This window comes from Tinamus guttatus, unplaced genomic scaffold, assembly GCF_059628265.1.
Source record: "Tinamus guttatus ecotype Peru unplaced genomic scaffold, ASM5962826v1 Tinamus_guttatus_pri_ptg000464l, whole genome shotgun sequence".
Lineage (NCBI taxonomy): Eukaryota > Metazoa > Chordata > Aves > Tinamiformes > Tinamidae > Tinamus > Tinamus guttatus.
In genome coordinates this window covers 677601-700321 of record NW_028288998.1, presented here as the reverse complement: position 1 = coordinate 700321, position 22721 = coordinate 677601, and the positions used below count along the sequence as shown (strand labels likewise).

At 38.8% G+C, this 22721-nt stretch overlaps 2 protein-coding genes across 2 annotated transcripts in view; both read right to left on the bottom strand.

Moving 5' to 3' along the window:
• Positions 1–960: 960 nt before the first annotated feature.
• Positions 961–7201, bottom strand: MINAR2 (membrane integral NOTCH2 associated receptor 2). The gene is made up of 3 exons (XM_010217540.2): positions 7022–7201; positions 1995–2240; positions 961–1192 (listed from the first exon to the last, which is right to left on the bottom strand). The coding sequence occupies exons 1-3, from the start codon at positions 7184–7186 to the stop codon at positions 1013–1015; spliced, it is 591 nt and encodes a 196-aa protein (XP_010215842.1). The 5' UTR covers positions 7187–7201; the 3' UTR covers positions 961–1012.
• A 5174-nt stretch (positions 7202–12375) lies between these two features.
• Positions 12376–22721, bottom strand: part of ADAMTS19 (ADAM metallopeptidase with thrombospondin type 1 motif 19) — a 139872-nt gene continuing 129526 nt past the window's right edge. The window contains exons 22-23 of the mRNA XM_088532682.1: positions 16035–16212; positions 12376–13298 (exon numbers count right to left, since the gene is read on the bottom strand). Coding sequence (XP_088388808.1) covers positions 13147–13298; positions 16035–16212 — 330 coding nt within the window. The 3' untranslated portion in view covers positions 12376–13146. The remainder of the gene's footprint in view (positions 13299–16034; positions 16213–22721) is intronic.

Below are 22721 nucleotides of genomic sequence, written 5' to 3'. Positions count from 1 at the left end.
TCAAGCATAGAGGTGTGAGGGGTCTGCAGCACACAGGGAGCTTTGTGGAGACAAAAGGAATAAGGCAAGTGCTTCTCTCTTTTTATTTTATTAAATCTCTTTGTCATTTCTTCACTTATTTTAGATCGCCTATTTATTGAGGTACATCAGCTTAATTGTCAGACTCTTGTTATTTACTTTTGTTCCCTTCCTTTACAAAGGACCTTTTTCATGGCTATATCACATAATCTGGAAACTTTTCACTGTATACTCTAATTCCTACTTATACTCTAGTACAAATTTTGCTCCATTTTTTGATGCAGCTTATTAAAAAATACTTATACTCTCTCTTTTGGGGTTGACAGAGTTGCTACATGTTCAGCAAACATGACACAGGGGTGAAAAAACCTCACCTCAGATAATTATTTTGATGAGAGTTCAAAGATTTCAAGATTCTTGTGTTTTTTTTCCTTTTCTTTTTCTTTCACTCCTTTGACAAAGCATAAGAAAACATTTATGAATTTAAGGCAGCATTTTGGTAAGTGCTAAGTTGCTGCAGCAATTGATTCAGTCATTAGTAATGTATAATTTTTGTTTGAGAAGGCTTTGGGATATCCTGAATGCTACTTTGTCCTATTTTGCTCTATTGAAATCATAGCTAACATAGAAAGGTGAAGATGGTGATGCATGTTTACTAGAACAAATGGTCAAATTATTGCTTATATGGACCATATGTACCCTACTAAAGATAGTATCTGGCCCAAATCACTAGTCAAAAGAATAAGGCATTATGAAAAGTAGCTTATTTATAGTTTTCTTTTGAACTATAGCTGTAAAGCAAGTTCTGTGATGCTCAGAGTATTTGTTTCTTTTCAGGATCAGTTCCGTATGCTGCACAGGAACGTTATAATATAGTGATGTCAAACAAATTGTATTTGTGACAAAAATTTTGGAATTCAAATAAAACAAGGAAGGGGAATAGCTTAATAAAAATGATTTATTGAAAAACTGCCATCAACAGTATTTGGCTGCATTAAGTAAGTAAAACGCTGAGGGTGAGTATGGTAATCAGGATGCAAAGAGCTAGCACAAGGAGCAGGATGATTCGGCAACATTTGGAATGCTTTTTTTCTCTCTCTTTCTTTTTTATCAAGGTATCATACCCAGGAGTATAAATATCCCCCATCCAGAACTGTAGGTCATTAGGATTTTCCTAAAAGAAAAATCAGAAAATGAACTCAGTTCCTCTGTCTTGCACATAAAACCATTAGGACATAGCTAGAGTATTCTGGCTATCATCAAATTGTGATTAATGAATTTAAGGCATCATAACATAAATGCAAGAGACTTTCGCTTGAACATAGGTTATACTACTTGCCAGATTCTGCAAATGTTGTTCCACTGGGGAAAATTAAAACCATATAATTTTTTAGCCAAGTGAACCAAGTGGAAGACCCCAGCCATTGTAAAGTGATTAAAAGACCTGAAGAAACCATTTCAAATGGAAGATGTTAATTTACGCATGCCGATGGAAGTCACTATCCAAAAAAGGGAACAATTACAAAAAAAAGTAACCATAAAAGGGTCAACCCATGGTATGAGCAAGGCTGAGGAGATATATGTTAACTGATAAAAGAAAGATGTCATTTAAATGGATATTTATGTGACTGTCTGGTATATCAGTTCCTTGTTGATGGATTTCCCCCCTATTTTTCTCCTATGAGTTAAAAACTGTGCAGTCCCCATTTTATAGGTGGGAATATGAGCTATGGGCTGTGGTGACAGAAGACTTTCTCTAGTCACAGAAGTCACCTTTGGCCAAACTGAAACCATGGGTGTCTGATCAGATGTAGGCTTATTTTCATGGTGAGGCTCCCGCTAGTGTTATGTGTGTGCAGGAAAGCACGTTCATCCTCGCTTCTGGAACCCACCAGGAGTGAGCAGAACATGCTGCCTTGCAATTGGTGCACGCATATCGTCACGCGTTGCTCCCATGCATGTGAGCAGCACCTTACCTTGATGTGGCTGGCCAAGTTGGAGTGCAGGGAATGCCTGTCAAAGTCTTGCGCGGTCCAGGAAGGAGTCTTTTTCTTCTCTTCCCAGTCACCCTCCACGTAGATATCTCTGTACAAGGGGTTGCTTTTGATGGTGGATTTAAGGGTGATGGGTGTAATGTGTTTCCCAAGTGCTTTATCTATCATTTCTTGGCTGACCCCACTCAGTTCTAAGCCAGGTAGCTCTGTGACATTTCTCTTTTCTCTCTGTAAGACACAAGTTAGAACAGAAGGTGGCTTTCATCTTCATTTACCTATGACACTGGCCCCTTTCCAGAGTTATCATAGTACAGTTCATAGTAACAGAGTAGAAGCATTTTTAAAATTACAAATGGACCAGTTTTTCTTGTCCTGGGAATCATCTACAGTGAAATAAGGGGGTCTGACTCTTTGCTCTGTGTAGGTTTCTTCCTTCTGTGGAAAACACGTGGGCACAATATGAAGGTCAAACTTCTCTGCTAACACGTACTGGCACAATGAGACTTGCAGGAAGAAGAGCCCTACTGTAGATGAAGGAGCACCCCAGTGCAGCTTGCAGTTCTGAGAAAATCCAGGGGAATGCAATGCCAAAGCAGAGTAGTGAGCATAGAGCTGAGCAGAGGCACAAGGGTTATAGGGTCTGGCTTTCCTGGAGATGCATCTTAGAGAGCAGGGGTATGACATGCTATGGAGTGAAAGAAGTGCTGAGGCAGCATGGCAAGGGAGAGGGACAGCTGCAAGTTGGGGGTGAACTTCCACTTTTGGTAGGAGCTGACTGCAATGTAACTTCGTTACCCACCTCCTGCCTCAGTGCCCTTGCACACACATAGAGCGTGCAAGTCAGTCTGGGGCAGGCAGACGTAGAAATGGAGTGGAAGGTGAAAACGGAAAGAAGCAGAAGAGAAAACAACAACCTTTGTCTAAGCAGCCCTGAGAGATAGCATCGTGCTGGCATCATTCTTATCACCAAATGATGCACAAGCGACAAGGTATGTTTCCCATCAAGAATTATCATTAGTAGGTAGGTGGATCCTCAGTGTCCTCCCAGTCCCTCTGTTAGTTCATGATTTCCACATGTCATTCCTAAACCTTGACATAGTCCCTGACAATATTACCCTTTGCATTGCAGTTGGAGCTGGCACTGAAGCTCACTGCATTCTCCTGGCTAGATTTCAGCTGAGCTGGTGTTTTTAACTGTCATTTCTTTCTGACTGTGTTTATTATTATTATTATTATTTATTTCTCATTTAAAATATGTCAAAGACCTTAATAATGCTTCCCTCAGGCTTGCTGTATAGTTGAACTCGGAGAACATTTTGCTGAAGAAGGCAAACTGTCTCACCAGGGGATATTCAGTCTCCTTAGGCTAAAATGTTGTGAGAAGAATGTGACTTTTAAAGCTGTTTTAAATTAAAAAAAAAAAAACTCCAAAACAGGGCATAAAAGGCATGATGCAAAATTTGTTCATAAAAGAGCCCTTTGCAGCAAAACTTTTTTTTTTTTTTTTCTTTGCCTGAGGACTACCTTCCCTCTTGTGGGCAATGATGAGGCATGGGAACAGGAGAATGTGGTACCTCGGAGGAAAACCAGCAAGGAAATATGATGGGAGGAGCAATGTGATTTTACCATAAAGCTGGAAATTAGGGCAGGAGAAGACTTTGGAGGGCAGACATAGAAGTGCCAAGAAAATGAGGAGAATATGCTTCAGTGCTGCTGAATGTTCAGTCGTGACACTTTTGCAATAGCTATATCTTAGAGAGTAGTTAGAAAAAAAAGAAAGAGGGAAGTTTGAAAAATAAACAAACAATACAAGATTTAGGTCCAACAAATGACTCAGAGAAGCAGATTGCATGAAACATATGTATTTACACAAAAAGCAGAGAAAGAGAGGGGGATTAGAGCACAAAAATATACCTGCATGTATTAATTCAAGGTGAAAACTGTACATTTCTTGTTTTAACAGGGGGCAAGATCTTCCAGCACCATTTTCACAGATTTCTGTTCCTTGATTCTAATTCAGGAGAATAAATGTTTAAAGAGAGGAGAAAGTATTGTAAACCAAGGCATCTGTGTACATTACACAACTTATATTCACCGTGTCTGTGAGAGAACTTGAGTCAGGGTGGAACAGTCCTGCTCTAAATCCAGCATTATAACCAGCTTGTGTCATCCCTCGCTAAAATGGGGCAGAGAATATCTCATCCTGAAAGCAAGAGTGGTTATGAACAAAATGAGAAACTGTAGTTGAAATGCATTGAGGAAATATCCACAGCCATGCTAACACCCTATCAAACCCAGGATAAACAAGGTTAGTCTCCTGGACATTTGCCCATCCAGATCCCACGAGAAGGGTTCAATCAGAAGCCTCAATGACAAGCAGATTGGACAGTGTAACACAATGGACAAAGAGGGATCTCAGGGACCCCCGGAAACGCAGCTGCATCAGGGATCACGATCCAAGCAGGCAGAAGCTGTTTGTGCTGCTATGCCTGCAAGCCAGGCCACCAGATTCTGCAGGAATTGTTTTGCAACAACTCCTCAAGCCAAATAGAAGAGAGTGATTACTGTATTAGCAAGTAATTTGGGGAGGATTGCAAACTTCTGTTGTGCAAAGCATGTTGATGCTCCCTGAAGAGTGCTCCCAGCATGGCAAAAGACATTTTTCTTTTATAAAGACCTGTTCCTAAGAGAGGCAAAAAGGTCTGATGGACAAAAAGCAGCTAGGTAGCAACGTAAATCAATCCCCGTAGTATCTGTAACAACTGTATAGATATTGCAATACATCCATTCAGTAAATAAAATTTATTTATCAAAATGTATAATTACTAGATCTTTCAAATTTCCCTTTTGTATTTTCCATTCATCTGATCTAACAGAGGGTGCGGAGAAAAGTGATCAGTAAGACTCCCCATGACTAGGCAAGCAGATGTGAAAGCCGATGGGGCAGACAGCTCACTTCAAGGACTCGTCATACCCATGAGCACAAGGCTTCTTGTCAAAAAAAGGAAATGAAGAGCATCAGATGTGCTTTGCAGGAACGTGAAGCAGGATCATATACCAATGGTCCCATACACTGGGAGCCAACCTGACATGGGGAGAAGATAAGATGATGGTTGTAACCCTAAGTGCTAGCACTCAGAAACAGCATTATTAGAGAAAAAAGAGAGGCCTTCGTCCTGCTTTTGTTACAGAGTGTCTGGAGTACTTTTGTCCTGGTAAGTAACTGTTTACTTGAAGGAAGCTGTTTTGTCCATTGTTCATTACAGAGATCCGCAGGGTTGTGAGCATGTTACATAAAAACTGCTGTACAGAGTCAGCCCAAAGCTGCTGCCAATCTTGCAGCTGGTGTCTGGCCGTGGCCAGTTGCAAATGTCTAGGGAAGGCGAAGGGAACAGGAGAAGTATGTAATGCTTATCTGAGCCAAGGGACAAGCAAGGGACTGTAACCCTAGGACATAGCTAAGAAGTGAAAATCTTGTCTTGCCAACTTCAAACACACGCAAAGACCTGAGAGAAAAGCTAAGGCAAAGGGGTTATTTAATGTGGGCACTACAATGTGTGCAGAGGACTGTGAATTTCTTAAGTACCACCAGCAGTGAAGCAGCACAGCATTCAAAAGCAAAATGCTCTTCAGAAGAGAGAGAGAAAGTTGGAGGATATAGGCAGGAAAGAAAGCCTAGGAATTGCAATGACTGGCCAGATAGCCCAAAAGACGGCAATGCAGCTCAGCTCACAGCAGTGGAAAAAGCCAATTAAATTGGATGTATTCTTGCATTTGAAAACTCAGTGTGGGGCAGAGAGTCCAGAGGACTGAGTGCTTTCGGTGTCCAGAAAGCTGCCAGCAGCTAGCTCTGCTCAGAAGAACCAGCCTGTGCTCCTCATGCTGCTTCTCATGACGGCGGGCTGAGATTCCTGAACTGCTTTATGGACTATTGCATTTAAAGTAATACTAAGTAAGTGGGAAAGCAAGGCGAAGAGAATGAGCAACAACAGCTTTTGTCTGTTAGAAATACAAAAATACCTTAGAAATATAAAATTGTTAGAAATATAAAGAATAGTGTTTTATAGTAGAAATAAATCAAAATGCTTATAGGCAGAGGGAACACACCAGAGCACATAGGGGCACTTCAGTTTGCACTATCTCCTGATAAAGGACTGGAGGGAGTCCCAAGAAACAAGAGCTTCTTCAATGGCTTCTTGGGCAGGGACTTGCTTTAATGGCTTCACACGTATGGATGACCACCCTTGAGCGAGGAGCTGTCGGGGGGAGCACACGGAAACTGTCCCAAGCCGCGAGGGAGCTGCGTGATGGGGCCTACTGGGGTGGCTGCCCCTGACAGAGCCCCATGGATGGATGTGCTTCCTCACGCCAGGATGGGAAGCAGAGCCGGCAGCTGGCGCTCCCACCAGGGTGGGGAATGGCCCCCGGCTCCCAGGGAGTCTGGAAAAGGGGAATGAGGAAGCAGAGCCAGCAGGGTGCGAGCTGATGCAGCTGGGCTGCTGCTGAGCCCAGCTAAGTATCTCCAGGGCCTCTCTGTGCTGTGCTGACATATCTATTTATTTATTTATTTTAACTGGGAAACAGCTACTGCCTCTTTAGAGTAATTTAACCCAGTCAGTCTCCTATCAGGGTAGTAGAAAGATGAGAAGAGAAAGAGGAAAAAAAAAAAAAAAAAGGTAAAACAGAGGAGGCTGCTGCAAGCTGTGCAGACATATAAACCAGTAAGATATTAGCAAGGATCACTAACACCACATACACTTGCTGGAAAATGCTATGAAAATGCTACAACAAGTGGTAAACCCCCTATTTAATTGAAATAACCACCATGAAGATGATGATTCCCTTCCTGAAGTCAGTGGGAAAACTTCCAGGGATGTCAGCAGTGTGGATTCGGGGACACTAGCAGCTGAATCAACAGCAGAAGGCTCAAACTTACTTGCCGTTTGTCTGTAGATGCCACAAACAAGCTAGAAGAAAACAGGGAAAAAATTAGTCACTGTTATGCTTACCTGTGAATAGACTCTGTTGTGCCACCGCTGCACTGCAGGTAAAGCTGCTTCTGGGAATTTCATGAGGTGGGCTTGGAGGAAGGCAGAGTTTTTCACCAAAGACTTCACCTCTAGATGTAGGAATTTATCGGGGTGGTTGTTGTTTGGCAAAACGGAGAAATCCATGTTCCTCTGCTGTCAAGGAATAATGAAAACAGCCCAAGCTCCTGCTTCCTGGCTGTGCATGCTCCTTCTATTATTAATGACGTGAAGAGAGATACGACAGTTTCCTGAAACTGTATCTGACCCGTTTGGTGTCAGGCTCACTTATATCATCTACCTATGATAAAAGATCATTTCGAAGTGGCAGAGAAGACAAGACATGTTTCTCTAAGTGCTGAGCTTAGGTTTTCAAGTTCGGGGTCTATTTTGTTGGATGTGTGTTCATTAAAGCTAACAGAGTATCAGTGAAGAGATGCACGAGACACTTAAACACACGCCAGCACTTCCTCAAGTGACCTGTCAAAATATCAAGTTTGTGGTATTTCTAAGTAAGCTTTTTATTTTATTTTCCTCTCCAGAAAATTAGAAGCAGTTCGTAGTGCAAAGGCAGGAGTGACAAAAGTCTTCCTTTTCCATGGTGGTACCAAAATACGTCATGGTGTTCTGCTGATTAGTACCATTTTACTCAGACTGCTATGACATGCACTTTTATTTTGACTTTCATCTAAGGGAATTCCCTCTATCATCACAGTCATTATTTACAACCAACCAAAGTAACCTTCCCTTTAGGTTAACCTTGTATTCAAAACTTTCGGTTACCATTAGACATGTTTCATTTCTGATAACACTGCTGCACAGGAAAAGGTTTTTGAAAGTTCATGTTGAAATCTAGGAAAACCTACTTTTGACTGAGTTAAGCACTGGGAATTAGGGCATCATGAAACTTTTAGCTTGTACTTAGACCAGAGAATCATTAGGCAGAAATTACACTGGCAAATCCACTTTCCTTATACAGGATTTCTGAGATTAAAAAAATAAAATATAAAATAAAATAAAACAAGCAAACAATTTTTAGAATTTTAATAGTAGGAGGTGCTATTCTAGAAAGTAAATATTTTGAGATACATTTCAATTAAAATCACTTTTCTCATAAAAAACTCACAGTTTTCCAGTATTTATTTGCCATTATTTGTCGGAATACTTGTCAAAAAAGTATTCAAGAATAAATTCAAGATTTTCATATCAGCCTGTATTTGGGACCAGGGACAAAGAGGCAGTAGGGTTCATTTATACTGATCATTTCTCCTGACAAACCTCCTGATGAATTTACAATGTTTTCTTCTTTCATCACAGTGAAGACCTGAAGCTCCATAACACACCTCCATAATGTACTCTTAGTGACCATCATGATCATGTTCCTCCAGATCTAGTATAATATGTAGTTACTCTGTTTCTCTGTGAAGAACTTAAAGAGTAGTCACTAGCATTCTACAATACCTAGGTATATGAATCCATGTTGAGCATAAATCCCCCTTTGAGCTCCCTGTGAGCAGAAGATTTTTCCATGTTACTGTGGCATACAAGGTGTGTTGCAACTGTGAAAAATTACTTATTGACACTATTTCATGACATAAAACATAAAAATGCTCTGCTGGGTCCAACCACCCAAGCCCAGGATCTAGCTGGCTTTTTTTTCCTATTTTTTTTTTTTCTTACTATTCCTATGGAGTAAGTCAATAACTTAAGACTGCAGTAACCAATGACACCACAGTCTTTCTCCAGACCTGTAATTGTCAGTTGCAAGTCTGGTACCTTGTAAGCATAGGTTAGGCTGTTTTTCTATACCTGCAATATCGTACATATATTCGCAATAAAGTCCATCAGGCAGCATTCTGGCCACTTACTCAATTTTGTGAGTACCTTCTGGAGTTCCTAGCAATCAAGACAAAACTTTGTCATCCAAAAGAGTTTAACATCATCTGCAGAGCTTACTCTCTTTCTCTGGACATAAATGAAAATGTTGAACAAACCTGAGCCCAGCATAATCCCTTGCAGACCACACAGCTGACCCTTCTCCATCCTGAAAGGCAACTGTTGAGCTCTGTCTTTTGCTTCCTATCCTTTAACCAGATTTCTAGTAATAAAATGACTATTCTGCAGCCCTATATCCAAATAGTTTCTCAAATATTCTTTAATGTCAACATTTGTCAAAGACTTTAAATCCAAAGATACCATATTTATCAGATTCTGTTTGTTTAGGACCCTACTGAAGCCATGCTCACTCTTTTCCAACAGCCCATGTTCGTCTGTGTATTCAGTGACCTTATCCTTTATTAAAAGCAATTACTGCAACTGGGAAAAGAACTTCGGAGTCCCTAACCAATAGTAGCAGGGTCTCCTGGACTCTCCTTTTTCTGTAGTTTTTTTTTCCAACCCCACTTGTTACTTATTAGCATCTAATTTACACAGTTGGTCTAATATCCTTGAATATTTACTTTAATGCAGCTTCTTTGATCACCCCACTAAAAGGAATGAGCAAGGTCTGAGAAACTGCACAACTTTTCAGCAAAAAAGGCTAGTGCAGAGAATTCATCGAACTTCTTTTTCACTTAACATCTTTGATATATTTTAAATTGGGCAAATGACACTGTCTTTGCCTTTGAAAATGACAAGGGAAACTGAATGAAAAAATAATTGAGGAAATCAAAACAAAACCCATCCTCCAGAATGAAACAACAAACACCAACCCCCCAGAATGAAAGCATATTAAAATTCTGGTATTCCTTTCTCTTTCAGAAAGGTTTAAGAAGGGGAACTTCCAGCTTTTGGTCACTGCTGTGTTTAGCCAGTTTGCATCTGCAATGAAGTGTCCCCGCTGTGCACTGGCCGAGCACAAGCCCTGTGCGCCACTTAAATCCTGCTTAATCCATCAAAATAGAGCCTAAGTGGGATTTAATTAGCAGAGAGGTCTACTTGAGCTCCTGTGAACTGGAGTGAATTCCACCTTTACTTGCCAGCTGAGCTTGACTGATTGGAAATTCATTAGCTGAAGTGTTACATATTCATCAGGCTAGAAGGAAAACATATTCATGCCAGACCATTAGCGAGGGGCAGGGAGGAAACAACTCCAAACTCAGCAATCGGGGGTTGTGAACGTCTGCTGGTGCAGATGGCAGGTACCTCCCTGAGCACAGCTGGGAAGCACTGCCAGATGTGAGCCAGCCCTGTGCCCTGCCGAGAGCATGCCCCAAACCACTGGCCAGGAGCATGCCCCAGAGCTGCTCATTGTTTTCCAACAAAACACTTGTTTTGGTCTCTGTTGCTCCTCCAAATGCTAAGGCAGTGCATCCAAACAGCAAAATCAAAACTAACTTGCTCTGAAACTCCTTCAGAGAAAGAAGAGGCATCTTCACTTCGTAAACACAGACCTGCTTCCAAATGAGTCACATATATCTACTTAATCACTTTGAACTATTGATACTGGAGGAATTGAAGATGGAGCTGAAACTATAAACTGATTTCACTCACTGTATTTCTAGTGAATATTCATTTGGCTGTGCAGCTTTTTATCCTTGGTCATCCCCATTCATATTTCTTTTCCTTCACAATGTGCTGCAAGGATGATCAGCGTAGAGTTCACTCAGCTCTTTATAACAGATACAGCAAGATAAAACAAGCTTCTCTATTTTGTAATAAAGTCAACTTTATTGTTCATGGAATACTTAGAAACAGCAGAGCATAAGCATTTAATATTGAATGGTTGATACACCCAGGTGAAGACAAAAAACAAAAAAAGGTTTTCTGGCCCTTACTTTGGAGACATTAACATTTGTTTGATTTTTTTTTCGCTCTAAGTGATTTGCACTTGCTTTATTCCAGCAAGTGCAAAAGTATTTGTAGGATTGGATTCTGGGTAAGGATGAAGAAAACTTAAAATAACCATCGTACTTTATGCCTATCAACTACAATAACTCCATTATATTTTCAAATGTATGTCTGTGAAACTGAGGAGTTATGTGCAACAGCAGGCAACAGCAGCTGAACTTTCTGTGCATTGATACCACACTGTGTCATTTTAATTATAAAAAATATATCTTCACACTCTGTAATGTCAGAGATATTTTTCTTTTCTTTTTTACATTTTAATAGCAAAGGATATTTAATTTAAAATCATACACTAGCACATCATTAAAGCTGCAGTTTTGAATGCATGGCAGTATCTGCCAAATGTAAGGGATTACAGCTATTTGAAAGCACATATATTGATTTTACTGGGAGGTAGTAAGTATTCTTCCTGAATGCCATGCTGACTGGCAAGCCTCAGCATATTAAATCCTGTGTGGGTATCTACATCACATCTATAAAGGAGACTTCATGGAGAGATTTAAAAAGCATAATTGTACAGATCAAAAAAGTTTAATTCCTTTCATTTCCTCTAAGCACAAAATCATACATTGAATTGAATTGTGCCCTGAATCTATTACTTATGCCTATCAAGAAGCATCGTAGTTCAACGCACAGTAGTTACTACAAAGATGTCAGGTGCTTCCTAGTCCAGGTCTACTGGAGCGTTGCAGTAATTTAGCATGGATGGAAAGTTCCCCTTTCTGTATTGCCTTGCAAGGATGCAAATTCACATTGAATCGCTACAGTCATTACTATATCCTGTGATGCCTTTCAGACCCATTTCTCCAGCTGTCTTGCCTGCAGGGCTGCCCATGTATTTTCAGAGCATGTATTTCAGAGCATGACAGAGCTTGTGTTAGGATATGGAAGCCAAGGTCTTACTCCTTTCCTATGGCCAAGTTTGAGGGTTATGCAACTGACTGGAGATGTTATCTCTACTCCACTGATTACTACTTTATTATACCTTGCTTTTCACATATGAATCTTCATAAGGGTTATATCCACCTGCAGCCAGAGAAAAGTCAGGAGACAGGAGCATTTGCTGTAGGCATCACTGTGGCAGTTCCCTGCTCCTAAGCAGGGCTTGATGGATCCTGCTATCAGACAGGGGATGCCCCAAGAAGAAAAATGCAAGTAACCAAAGAAGCTTTACTTTTTATTGAAAATGTAAAAACCATGTGAATCATGTACAATATTTTCACATAAGGAAAATTTTAGCTGTTTCATAACGTTTCACAAAACTGTGAAACATTTTATTTTTATAAAGACTTTTTCATAAGACAAAGATAAAACTAAAGTAGTATTACAAAGCTATTTTCTAAATCATCAACAGAGAACTGAAAATGTTTAACAGATTAACATATACAAGTGGCAGGAGGAAGGATTCTTCCGTTTGTAAAACTGCAAGAGGATACACAAAGGTATAGAGGGGCAATGGGTCTTTTCTTTCAAAACATTTAAAATCAAGTGACATGTTAAAACAGTACAGACATGGTTTCATAGGATGGTACAAATTCTAGGACTGCATTTCTCTACACTACCTCGAACAGTGCAACAGTGATTCAGTGTAAATCTTTACAGTGTTTCATTGATTCAATACTTGTGTTCAAGTATGTGTCCATGAGAATGATTAAAATCCCTACTTAGCTATTTTGATTTTCCTGTTTATAATAGGTTACAAGTTACAGTAGATTATCCCCTATAGCATGTTTCTAAATCAAATGAACTGATTTTACAATACATTCTGTAATAATCTGTTCAAAAATGTTAGCTTACCTCAACATCTGTTGCAAAATACACCAAGATCATTCTGACTCTGAATGCCAAAAATAAAATTAAATTAAAAAGGGCTTTATTTCCATATACAGCAAAACTATTCAGCTAAATTAAAATAAATTCAAGATAACATGATATCTTTTTTTTTTTTTTGGCAACAGAGGGATGACCCCTACTGAAAATAAACATTTAAAATACTAATTATTATTATTTTTTAATTCTGATAAATGTATCCAAAATTGTTCATATAAAAATTAATTATGAAAACTTCAGAGGATAAAACAAGTAGGATGTCTAACCAAAACAATAAAGAATGTCTGGCAGGCAAAAAATAAATTAATTTGATTAAATTATAGGTAATTTGATAATATTTGGTCTGAAGAAGCGTGCGTGTGTGTGTGTGTGTGTGTTCATAAATAATAAGATTGCAAAGAGCTGAGAGCCAGCCAGCCTGACAAAGGTCAACTCTTTTGTTGCATTTTTTGCGCATAAAAGTCCCTGCATGTCTCACAGCAACGCTGATACCACCTCATGTCTTGACAGAGGTTCTTCTCTCGTATCACCCTGCAGTACACTGGCCACTGGTCTCCCAGGCACTTGAATGTTAAAGCAGCTGTGAAACAACAACAACAAAAAGATCAAATACACTTAATTAAGTGTAACATTTATTAGTGAAGGATCAGGTAGCAAAGGTGGAAAGGACACCACAGTGCTTCCATGGATGGAAAAGGAGAATAACGTAGTTCAGATTTCAATAGCAAAAACAAAATATTAATCTAATGAAGAAATACTGCCTATAATGAGCAAGTTGCACTGAAACTTCAAGAGAGGAATAAACCCATGTTTCTGGGATGAGCAAATTTGAGCACGAAACTGTTCCAGACTCCAAGTATTGCAGGGAGCAGCTCGGAGTGGTGCGAGATACCAAGACTTTGTGGTGTCTTGTAAATGAATGAGATTTGAATAAAACTACACAATGACTTCTCTACATTTTCTTGGTAAGTGAAACCAAGAAAAAGTGAAAGCAGACCTTTAAATTTTGTCTGACACTTTAGATCAAAAGGACACAAACGTATCACTAGCTCAAATGCTACAGATGCCACACCACGAGACATCCTTATAAGCACCAAGGCTTAAAGACAGTTAGCAAGTCTTGTGCTAAAGTTAGTAGAGCAAATTTGCTCTACCTAGGAAAATGAAACTTACAGTACAGAATCAATAATTATTGGTATAATTTCAGCAATAGGTCAATATACATTTCCGGTGGCCCAGTTACCTCATTTTTGCATCTCAAATGCCCAGATGCTGTGTACTTTTTGCTTTTTCCTCCTTTTAAAATGTATCTGAAATGTTTTAAAAATTATCTTCCTACTCCATTTGCCTGACTGCATTACCCTCTTTTTAATTACTCCGATAGATTGTTCCTCTTCCATGTCAAAGTCAGATCATTGCTCCTCAACCTCCCATCTTTCAGTGGCTTATCCTCATTCAGCTCTCTGACACTCTGTTGCCACTTCCTAACAGCAGGAATTCCTATCTGTTGACTTGTTTCTCAGAAACCTTCAAAAAACTGGGAAAAGTACCACACAAGACTTTGCCTCCTCCTCCCAGTTCTCTTTAGCAGTTAGGAACATTCACACAGAAAAATCTGACTATTGTTCCTTTGCACAAAACAGACTTAAACAGTTTCATTTGTATCATCTCTTTTCGTTTGAAACCAGATATCCGCCCACACCCATTCAGTCGGTTCACTGAAGTCCTTTTACAGCGCTTATCACAGAAGGACCAGGGTGCCAAATTTGGATCTTAGGACCTTCTCCTATTCAATACTCAGAGCATAGATGGGAGAATAATGAAAAAATCACATGAGAAAGACTCTCTAAAAATCACCATAAACACAGAACTGAGAAAATCAGTGTCAAGGATGATTTCAGTTACTCTTCTTTCTTAAAAAAGAAAAAAGGATGAGAAATTGAGACTTTTTTTAAGCATAGAAATATATGACATAATCCTAGTCAACTTTCCATAGTGGTATCCACTAATCTATAGGATCTGTAGAGCGTAACGGGAACAGATCAGGAGGCCAAAATGGTCAATATGTTCAAGAGAAGCACAGCATACCACTAACATCTGCACAATGCATTCTGCTTGGACAACATAGTCCAATCCCTTTTCAAGGCACTTCAAATTAAGTCAAATTCGGATTGGTCTGAAGTTATGTTTATTCATGTAAAACTTTGTGGTTTGTTTTGCTCTGTGACCTAAAGCTGTGTATGCCTCCCTGGGTGGAGGGGCCAGTGATGGAGTGGTAACAGCCTCTTGCTTCTGAGAGATCAGCAGAACAAAGAGAGGCAAAATGCAAAGGACAACTTTACAGCAGTGAAAGTGTAGATGAGAAGAGTCCTAAGCAACAGCTGCCACCTCAGCCAGCAAACTGAATCAATGACCACAGCACAGAAACATCGAAAAAGGGGTTAAAAACTTCAAACAGAGGTACCCTTCACTGCCTCAAAGGAAGGATTACACACATTAGACTTGCCTTCCACGCAGCAGTAATCTATTTGACAGGAGGGTTTATCTTAACAATGGTTCTGGAAAATCATCTGGAAAGGCCATGCTATCCTACCTGCAGCAAGTCTTTGAGTACGCCCCAGCCATACTCAAGGAACAGAGTAACTTTTTAGGGAGCTAATGAAAAGACCATCATTATCCCTTCGGGAGGAAATGGAATTACAATCGCAATTAGCAGAACTAACAGCTCTGTGTTTATGTAGTAATACAATTTCTATACGAGCAACAGAGACCTGGAGGAAGCTTCTGAATTTAACGCAGTAAATCTCTTCACATTAACAATTTTCTTTTGCATGTCCTTAGGCACCATGCATAGAGTACAGAAATCTGAGTTAAAGATAAGTGAAAATAATTATTTATTTAATAATTAATTATGTTCCTTAAATAAGGATGTCCTTGATCTCATGAAAGTATTTATGAGCCTTTGAAAGGAAAAACAGGAATTTTCTTATTTAGAAAATAGTTGACAGGAGTGGCCAAATATATATGAAATCAATTCTTAGGTTCAAAATAAGAAATATTTTCACCTAGGATGTTTTGAATCTATAATATAAGATAGTCCCATAATATTGTCCTTCTTTGGATAACGAAATGCCTTACTCTGCTGAGGTACTGTCTCTGGCAGTATTTTTCACTGAGAAACGGAGACAGAGATGAGTATTTGGAAACAATTTCTCCTGAGTCCCTCTTCTTTGTTTTTAAACTGGGATTATCATTGTTCTATGCAGAGAAAGACTACAAAAAAGTACATCAGAAAGGTATCATTTTAATTGCTTACCTAACCTGGGTGATGTTATTGTGTTAACGTTAATTTTTTCATTGCAGGGTTGAAGATGACAGGGTCTGTAGGCTGCAGGCTTTTCCGAGGAAAAACATTCGTTGCCGTGCCTTCCTGTAATCTTGTGCATGCACTGGATGACTCGGGACTGCATTCCTTTTCCACAGGTAACAGAGCACTGGAAAGCACAGAGCAGAGATAGTTAATTGGAAAGGTATTTTTCCCTGTAAACATGAAAGTATTATGTCAATCTGGCTGACATCAATGGCATTACTTCAGATATCAGTAACCCAAAATTTCTGCCTTCTGCTCAGTTAGCTAAAAGAAAATGAATTAAAAAGTACAAAACATTTGGCATTATCACAAAAGCACTGATTTCAGCTTCCTCCTGCTGTCAAGGCCTGTTTTGCAAAGCCAGTGATGAGACTAAAGTGCAGTGATCTGCCCAAACAGAGAGAGGGCTGTTCTCCTCTTCCTGTTTCTTAATTTACTCATAAGAGTCAATGCCAGTGAGGGTGATGGAAAAAAAGGAAATGCTCATAGACACCAAGGGGAACAGCCTATGGCAACCAGCTCCCACTCCTCCTGCCGGTGCTTTCTTCATTAAGCAGAGTGATGTCTCCCCTTGCTTTACCATCACAGCTTCAAGTTTTCATGTGTGTCCCACAAATGAAGCAGACACATTGTGTGAGAAGATGCTTGACCTTCCATCAACCTTCCCAGCTTGTTGCCACAGGGAATGAGGTGAGAAGAAAATGGTAAAATACTGTAACGATGGTAACTTTATGCTTTACCACTGTAAGATATTACCCCTGGAAAGAAGCTTCGGCTGTGTCTTACAAATGCATGCAAAACCTATTCCGGACCAAGGAAACCACCCTTCCTCTTCATTGACATTTTCTGAACAAAATTTCACAGCACATAGGCTATTATTAAGCCTTAAGGCTTTAAGCTTTAAAAAATTTAAAGCTTATTGTTAAGTTTTAATGGCTCTAAGGTAAAGCCATTACCATTGCTTTAGCTATACTTTCCTTGCAAAAAAAACCCTATATATACTGCAACTTGCTCCTACAAGCTTGCAATTCTGACTCAGGTAACTAAAAATTCTGTTTAGTTTTGAAAAGATTTACAACACATAACATCTTCAAATATTACTTTTAATTCTTACATTTAATGATGTGAACATCAGCTGCATTTTGATGCAGCATATTCTTTACATCACGTATGGTCTAGCAAATTTTAATTTCCTAAATATTCTCAAAACATTTCCACCACATCCTTTAGATTCTGTATCATATGCCCTGAAAAGCAACACGCAAGCCAAATGGCCGTAGATACACAATAACAAGCCTCATTCCTTACTGCCTTGCACAGTCATTATCTCTGTATACTGGATGGCTAGTCTGATGTTGTATCTGCCAGCATAAACACACATTTTTGGAAGAGGCATGTAAAACTTTAAACATGCTAGCCTAAGCCAAAATGGAGCTGGGAAGTTTCAAGAAATAGCTGGAAGAGCATTGAAAAGAGAGAGACAAGGGGAAGACGCTATAATGACAGAAGCTTCCCAAACACCCTATCTCAAGAGGCAGACACTTGGAGATGCCAAGCCTACAAAGGAACAGTAACATTTGAGTGTAGAGTTCCAGCCCCTTACATGCTTCTGGGTGGCATTTTAAATGCTGTTATTCAGAGGAGAGATTTACATGTGTTAAATGGGGAACTTCAAAAACATAACCCAAGAGTGGTGAGACATTTCAGTCCAAAAGGGTTATGACAGACTAGGATAGAAACTAGAAGAGTGGTCTTGGAAGTGAGGATACAGAGCCCAAAGCACATCTCAACTTATAGCCACATGAAATTAAACAATGACATCCTAAAGGGGCAGTAAGTGGACTTTATGTGGACCAAAAGGGGACTTTCTGATCTCACTGACATAAATCAGGAGGAACTCCACAAAGTTAACAAAGCTGATGATTGAATTTTCAAATAATTATATCATACACAACGTGCATCCACGGACATTCAATGAAGAACTTTAGTGAAGAACAACTTTTCAATAGCAACCACAACTTAATGTATGAACCATTATGTTGCTTACATGACTAAATCCTGTTAGTAGTTAAATCTTTTCAAAGGTGACTCATGAACTTTGAGTTCAGTATGCTGCGTTTAAACTACATACGAAAGATTGTCAACACAATTACTTTTCCTGAATTCTATGCCTTTTTCATGTGCAGCTAAAATAGTCTGACGAACTTTACAGATAATAACTATGTGTTATGAGACATATATATATATCTATATATATATACACACACACATCAAAATTTAATCACCAACAAAAGCCAGAAAACTGATTTTAATTCTGCCAAAACTAGTGACTGGAAAGTCACTTCCTGGATTTTTGTTTCCATCGTTTCAGGCAAACTCCTATTTTGATGGATTAGTGATCAAGATAATAGGATGCTAAAATTAAGAAACCTTTTTTTTTTTTCTTAACATGCATGTGGTCTCTTTAACCAGTTACAAAGAAAGAGGACAGGCAAGGTGGATGTGACACATATGATCCTTTGAAAATAATTTCTCTTTGGTTACCCCAAAAGAAGCAAATGAACTGTAGCAGATGAGAATAACACTGGGAGGTAGCAGGAATGGGATTTGGAACCACTGGACCTCCGTTGTCATACTGGGCCCAAATGGATTATCTGCTGATTGTTGATAGACAACACATTACACACAGAGGTGCCCTTCTGGAGAACACTCTGCCAGCAACCACATCTTATTTATAATCAAAAGAGCTCCAACTTGAACACATTTAATGACTGCAGTTGAGAAAATATCCAGCAAGTGGACAGATTTCTCTCTGAGGCAATCAGTGTTTAGGCCCTGAATAAAGAATTTAGCAAATTTTGTCATTAACATCTCAATTAGATAATTAACATCTCTTTAGTGCTTGAGCCACTGTATTTTGTGAAACAGTGGCTTTTGTGGGGTATCTCAAAGTGCTTTGTGAAGCAATGCAGTCTAGTTTTCAATCCAAAGACATATACATTTGCAAACTATTAATTTTAATTTGCGTGATTCCTTACTATCATGCCAACTTTTGAGGGGGAAACTGAATCTACAGGATAATAAGATGAAAAACATGTGACAAAACAAGCAATAAATTAAATCACCAGTTTTTTTTCCTTTGTTCTTCCCGTACAGAATGGTACTAATATTTAACTTAACATTTATTCCTATTTTATTATACTGGAAAATAATAGTAAGGCTTGAAAGGTGATTTTGCAAAACTGTCAAGAGACAGGGCCTCCAAACTGAATTACACTCTAAACTTTCAAAGCCAAGTTGATTGGTTTAGAATTAGAGAGAGTCTTTTCAGATCTACTAGTGTTTTTAAAACCAAGCAGAGATCTGGCAGTCAAGCTATTCTTCCTTGTTGAAACAACATCAGTAGCAGCAATGGAGTCTAAATTTAAAATTAATTTAACATTTCTACTGATTATCTGTGAATCAGAAAAAATAATCAGGTCACTTTACCATGTCCATGTCACCTCTACCACATATCAGGTCATATTTCTTTTAGCAAAATCTACACTTGGAGCAGATGCACACAGGGCAAAGGAACCATTTCTAGATAGTTATTTAATAGCACTCTAAAATAAAAGGAAAAAATTCAGACATTCATGCATTTTATTTGCACGAAATTAGGGAACATACAACTCAGATATGGCATTTCACAACCATAGCCAACTGGATAGCAGTTGTATTTGCTAGCTATGCAGATAGCTCCAGAACAGTTCAGGTTATCTCCACTAAGTCATCTTAGATCTGTCTCCATGCAACACATGCACCAGCCAAATGTTGGTATAACTGAGTGCAGCCAGTGAATATGGGAGAATAAGGCACCCTTATTATTTTCCTTTTTACCTATGCAAAGGTATGGACTTGGTCCAATCTCACTAGAAGACTGCAGTTTCTGCAAATCAGCTAGCTGCAATGCAGAGCAATAGCCCTTATCCTCCCTTTGGCACTCACCTGACTGCATATGCACATTTGCATTCTAACCAAAGCAAGTTTTCCCAAACTCTCTCTTAAGCTTGACCCACTTTTGGACTTGCTCTCATTGAAAATATTTAACCGGAGGCAAATAACACTTGCTATATGTGCAGGTGTGACCTCTTAGGCAGCAATTTTGGCATGCAGTTAAAACTGCATAGCTTTTGTACACTTCTGCAGTTTCCATATTTAAAACTGTAGAAGTCTTTCAACTGACAGCAAATAAAAATACTTCTTTATATACTTAGCACTGATTTTAATCAGAAAGCAATACAGTCTGTCAAAATTATGTTTTACAAGCCTTTGTAAATATAAAATACGTAAAAATTACTGCAATTACCAATTCCAAACCAATGTGAAGCAATTTTCAGAGATTAAGCACATCACAGATTAATTTCAACTCATTGTTTCAATTGCTAGCTAGCAAGTCGAGAGTGTTCTTCTATAGATTTTTTTCCCTTTCTTCCAATGCCACTTTCATATGCTACTCCACACTGCTGTGGTAGTTCTTTACTTTTCCTTTCTGACTATTCAGATGACCTACATTTTAAGGCCATGTAGCTGATTAGCAAAAATTCCCGCAGGACAACTGTGTTTGTAGGTTTAGACTAAATGTTCTAATACGCAGCCAAAGTTTTTTTTTATGTGGCTGTTAATCTGTGCATTTTGGACAGAGTCCTAAAGGTACTGTAAAATCATTCAAGCAGCATGACATGTAAAACATTCCTGTTAAAGATTACAAAAAAATCCTGGATAAATACAGTTAAAAGATATTTTTTTAAAAAAAATCTTCTTCTTTCTTTCAAAGAAAAGCTGTCCACACTATTTGAATTTTGTCCTACTTTTGAACTTCTTTTAAATGCACTTTCAGAGACAGATATCTAGGCGTTAAATATAACAATCCTTACACTTAGCATGCACGCCAATTACCCAGGATTCCTTCTTTCTGCTCCCTGCCAAAGATATATATTCTGGAGAGAATATATATTCCCATGGCCAACAGCTGAGGAAGGTGCTGTAATGCCTTAGTTGTTTCCAGCTGGCCTCCACAAGAAGTAGGAATTCCTAAATTAAGGGGAAAAATTGTCACTGGCAGACAGTAACGGTCAAAATGTATCTTTTCTGCCAAGACAAGAGGCAATCATTGCAGAGACGGATACAATCCACAGTGAAAAACTCAGTCTGTGACAATGTTAACAGAATTGACTTGGACAATTTATTTTCAAGAATAAATGGATTGTTCAGTAAAAGGTTTTTACAAGTCTAAGTAGCATTCGAAGTGGAGGGAGTGGAGTTCTTATAAGGAAACTCAATGATGACTTCTACTGGAAATTATTAGCAGAGCATTCCTAATCATTTATGTATACATTTTTCAGTTTCAGCATTTAAGCAGTTTCAACCTTTTAATAAAGCAAGTGTGAAACAACATGGAAAGCAATCAAAGATTAGTGAAATACTTGTTAACATGCTTACCTTTTCTTTGCTTAGCTTGCACTTTATAATATTTGCTTTTGAAGGCAAATAGTAAGTAAAATAGTGCATTTCTTTCTCTACAGACTTCAAATTGAGTTTAAAAATGTTCTTAAAGGGTGCTAAATAAAGCAAATCATCTGCAGTTTATATATTCTTTTTTTAATTAAAAAAAAAAAAAACATATGAACAGTGCAGCTAATGCGGAAAAAAAAAAGAAAAAAAGAAAAAAAGAAAGAGACTTAAAGATCCAAACATAAGATGGAGTCCGAGTTCTCCCATGCATCATTTCCAGGAAGGTTGTTCTGTGTCTCTCATTTCTGACACACCCAACACCTCCGTACGCGAATGCCAAATTTAAATTTCAGAAGTAGTGCTAAGTTTAACTGAAAAATATTCTGCTGCTGGTCTCTACTAAGTTCAGCAGTTTCATTTGTCTTTTTATTATTACTATTATTATTTCCTTTCTTTCCCCCTTTTTTAAAATTTTACTTTCAGATCTTCTTTCTGGAGATCATCCAGCACTAGGTAACTGTTCAAAAGAGATAAAGTTGAAAGGAAGACAGACACAAGCCCTGGCTCACATTTGATAAGCTGTACTAGAGATATGGCTATAATGAAGGAGATGGGACATTTTTAAAAATAAAGTTTCGTGAAAGGTAAGGAAAAGTAGTGACGAGAAGCCACTGAAAAATTATGAGTATAATTTGAATGCCAAAAGTAAATAAGGCATTTAGTGCAATATGATTACTAGAGAGATTGTTTTTTTCTAGACCTGCATATGAAAATTTCTCCCTTGGCAGCCCATGCAGAGAGCATCACTATTTCTCAGAATCAGCATTTGCTCCATCTTGATTGATAGATTTGCTGAACTAAACACACTCTTGGCCCACAAGTAAAGTCTGGCTTCACTTTCCTAGTGAAAAGGTGAGAAACAGAAGTGAGGTGGGAAAAGTGAGATGAAAAGAGGCATGAGGGTGGAGCACGAACCTCCTCAGGCTCAGGGGGACTGATGACCCAGTGCGCAGGTTATGTACAGGTTATGCATGGATGGGGTACAAGACCCTAAATTTGGAAGGAGAAATCTCTTGAAAGACTGAAGTGTGTTCTAATGTGGCACAGACGGCATGGATTTGGATCCCTTTTAAAACAGCA

What these genes read in the sequence shown, in the direction of transcription:
- MINAR2 (XM_010217540.2), bottom strand. Translation starts at nt 7,186, where the DNA reads ATGGATTTCTCCGTTTTGCCAAACAACAACCACCCCGATAAATTCCTA. An exon ending in ACAACAGAGTCTATTCACAG is followed by an intron (nt 2,241 to 7,021) that starts GTAAGCATAACA and finishes TGTGTCTTACAG; the next exon opens with AGAGAAAAGAGAAATGTCAC. An exon ending in ACTTGGCCAGCCACATCAAG is followed by an intron (nt 1,193 to 1,994) that starts GTAAGGTGCTGC and finishes TTTTTCTTTTAG; the next exon opens with GAAAATCCTAATGACCTACA.